This window comes from Terrapene carolina, unplaced genomic scaffold, assembly GCF_002925995.2.
Source record: "Terrapene carolina triunguis isolate 2854851 unplaced genomic scaffold, T_m_triunguis-2.0 Scaffold67, whole genome shotgun sequence".
NCBI classification, from domain to species: Eukaryota; Metazoa; Chordata; order Testudines; family Emydidae; genus Terrapene; species Terrapene triunguis.
The window spans coordinates 14,130,836-14,134,144 of NW_020664418.1; the positions used below are offsets into that span (position 1 = coordinate 14,130,836).

Consider the following 3,309-nt stretch of genomic DNA (forward strand, 5'->3'; position numbering starts at 1 on the left):
AAAGGTCTAACACCATCCAATGGCTGGAGGTTGAAGCTAGACAAATTCAGACTGGAAATAAGGTGTAAATCTTTCACAGTGAGAGTAATTAACAATTGGATCAATTTACTACCTGGGGAGGGGATGAGATTCTCCATCACTGGCAATTTTTAAATCCAGATTGGATATTTTTCTGAGAGATCAGCTCTAGGAATTATTTGGGGGAAGTTCTCTGGCCTGTGCTGATCAGGACATCAGACAAGATTTTGTGTGTAGTCTCTTCTGGCCTTGGAATCTATGACTCTCATGATAAGAATGTTCACATTTAAAAACAGGTCCTTTGGCAGAGCTGTCTCTGGAGAAGATGCCTTTGGTCAAATGAACTCAAATTTGCATCACAATCTCCACCCCAGCCATTGACCCAGAAGCTGATCTGCCTGTGTATGTGGATTTCAGAGAGGATGCAAACTTCAGCTTTAAACAGAACCCATGTTGCAAGTTTAACACTGGTACAGCTATCACTGCCACAGGATGGAAAGCCCCCTGGAATCCCTCATTCCCAAAGCAGACTGTACGGCTGGCACTTCCATCATATCACAATCTTTTAAACTTTAATTGAATAAAACATGGTAGGAATCTCCCAAAATACAACTGATGAACTGACCAACAGGTGAGACCGATTCCCAATGTTCCTCCCACTTCCCTGCTCCAGGGTGTGGGCAGTGGGTGTGATTGGGCTCCAGCTGCCTGCTGTCTAGGTGAGGGTGTTAATTACCTGGGGCAACTGTGAGCTGGCTTTAGGTGCAGGGTATAAAGGGCCCCAGAGCTACAGTTTCATTCCATGCTGGGTTTGCTGCAGGCAGGCAGGATGGGGTACAGAGGTGGCCTGGGCTTTGTTGTTCTGTGCTGGGCAGTCAGTGGGGTGACCTGTTACAATCCCTGGGATTTCTCTAGGAGTGACTCAGCCATCTGGAGACCCAACCTCAGGGTTGAGCCCCCTCAGAGACAACCCCATGTACCTTCTCTTGCCCAGCCCTACCCCTGGGCTCGGGTTGATGCTTCCCAGCTCCGGGCTGTGTCCCCGCTGCAGCCTGTCACAGTGCAGTGTGAGGAGGCTCAGATGGTGATCACTGTGCACAGGGATCTGTTTGGGACGGGGAGACTGATCAAAGCTGCTGACCTGAGCCTTGGCCTGGCCGCCTGCCAGTACACGTCCCTTAATGCTGTGGAGAACACTGTGACCTTTGAAGCTGGGCTCCATGAATGTGGCAGCACCTTGCAGGTAAGGCAGCTTCATACAAGCTAGAGCACCTGTGAGTAAGGTGTGCCTCATACCCTCTGTCCCATCTGTGCTTTGTTGGGTGGGATAAATGGGGAGTAAAGGCAATCTTGGGTGAAAGGCACCAAAGGGTGGGATTAACTCTGGTCCTCCCTTGTGGATGCTGCATCATAATCCCTAATGTCACCTGTCTCACAACAATCCTGAGCGCTGCTTTTAAAGCAGTGCCCAAAAATAGGGTGGGGAGGGATGCTTGGTAGCACAATGTGACGTCCCCTCTGGACACAGGCTGTAAATTTTGCTTAGGCTAGAGTAGGCCTGGTCCTGTGAGACACCAGAAAACTCAAGCAAATGCACTGATAGGTTGTGATCCCTGGTGCCCCATAAGGAACAGGGGTAAGTGAGTGACTCCTCCATGCCTGGCCAGGCCTGAGTTGGAGACCAGGAACCTGGCACATGTCACTCTATTAGCTTGAGGTTTCCTTGTCTAACACTTGCCTCACAATAGTGACCTTGTAGAGGGATTGATCTAGTGTGTGTCTAAACTCACAGAAGTTCTTACTTGGCATTGGCATCTTGAGGGGTCAAACAGCACTGGAGACACAGCAACTTGGCTTTTTAACTTCGCATTAGCAGCTCAGCTAAAGCTTGTAGAGGAGCCTGGGGTTGAATCTGACCTGCAACCTGGATTAAAACTGATGTGCCAGGTCTTCTCTGCTATTTGAACCCCAGTTAGCTCACCCGAGTTAAGAACACTGCTTTTATTTGTAGTTTTAGCTGTACCTTTAGAGAAGTACATGGCGGTGTGGACAGGAGCACCTGGATCCCACCTAACTTTCTGCCACATCTTTGATGCCCAGTGCTGTGGGAGGCTGTAGGCCAGTGTATTATTGGCTAGGAAACCTAAGTCTCTGGGTCATCTCTTGAGGTACCACCACGTTGATCAGCTTTCCCTGCTTGCAATGCTAAGAGATGGTTGCAACCAGCTGTTGGACCTTCACCCTCTGTGAACAGATCTTCCCCACCCCCTCCCCCAACATTTTCACAATATGTGACTTGCTATGGGAGAGTCCCTATAACAATAGGCCAGGACAGCTGGATTAATCCTCCTTGCCCAGGGAAAGATGGCTGACAGCATAAGGGAGTGCCCAATAGGAGCTAGATTCTTGCTAACTTCCAAAGTGAATTCATCTTCACTGTAGGAGAAAAGATGATTACCTGTAGGAAAGACAGTGCTAGAAGCAGATGCTGCAATGACCAGAGATGTGTAGAACTAGGGCCTATGGTACCCATCAGTATTGACCTGGCTGGCATTCTATGGAATGAACTCTAAAAACAAATGTAAAAACCTTACAACTATGGTTGTACATGTGTTGAAAGACTTTCCATTAATAGGAAATGTCTCTCTAGGTCTTGCTGAACCTAGTGGTTTTGAATGTTTGTATGCTGCTAACACTTCCATGTCTGATTCTTCCCAGATGACCTCAGACTCCCTAGTTTACAGCACAAGCCTGAACTATAACCCTACCCCTGCTAGCAACCCAGTGATCCTGAGAACCAATCCAGCCGTGATTCCCATTGAGTGTCACTACCCCAGGTGAGTCTCTGAGATACTTGGATCCCTCCCTCCCATTCAGTTCTTGTTGTCGGATCTGGCTCAGTGACTGAGGTTTGCTCCTCTCACAGGAAGGACAATGTGAGCAGTAAAGCCATCAAGCCCACGTGGGTTCCCTTCAGCTCTACCCTGTCTGCAGAGGAAAGGCTGGGTTTCTCCCTGCACCTGATGAATGGTAGGTGGGAGGAGACTTCAGGGGAGCCCTGCCCTGCCTGCCTGTCTGTCCTGCTCACTGTGAACTTGCCTTGCAGATGACTGGAGTGCTGAGAGACCCTCCAATGGATTCCAGCTGGGGGAGGTCATGCATATCCAAGCTGATGTCCACACTGGGAACCATGTGGCTCTGAGGCTCTTTGTGGACAGCTGTGTGGCCACCCTGACCCCAGACAGGGACTCCTCTCCCCGCTATGCTGTCATTGACTTCAATGGGTAAGAG

At 49.4% G+C, this 3,309-nt stretch overlaps 1 protein-coding gene across 1 annotated transcript in view; it reads left to right on the top strand.

Annotated features, from left to right (window-relative positions):
* The first annotated feature begins 847 nt into the window (after nt 1-847).
* Nucleotides 848-3,309, top strand: part of LOC112112484 (zona pellucida sperm-binding protein 3-like) — a 5,899-nt gene continuing 3,437 nt past the window's right edge. Inside the window, exons 1-4 of the mRNA XM_026648443.1 lie at nt 848-1,261; nt 2,737-2,855; nt 2,945-3,048; nt 3,125-3,302. Coding sequence (XP_026504228.1) covers nt 848-1,261; nt 2,737-2,855; nt 2,945-3,048; nt 3,125-3,302 — 815 coding nt within the window. The remainder of the gene's footprint in view (nt 1,262-2,736; nt 2,856-2,944; nt 3,049-3,124; nt 3,303-3,309) is intronic.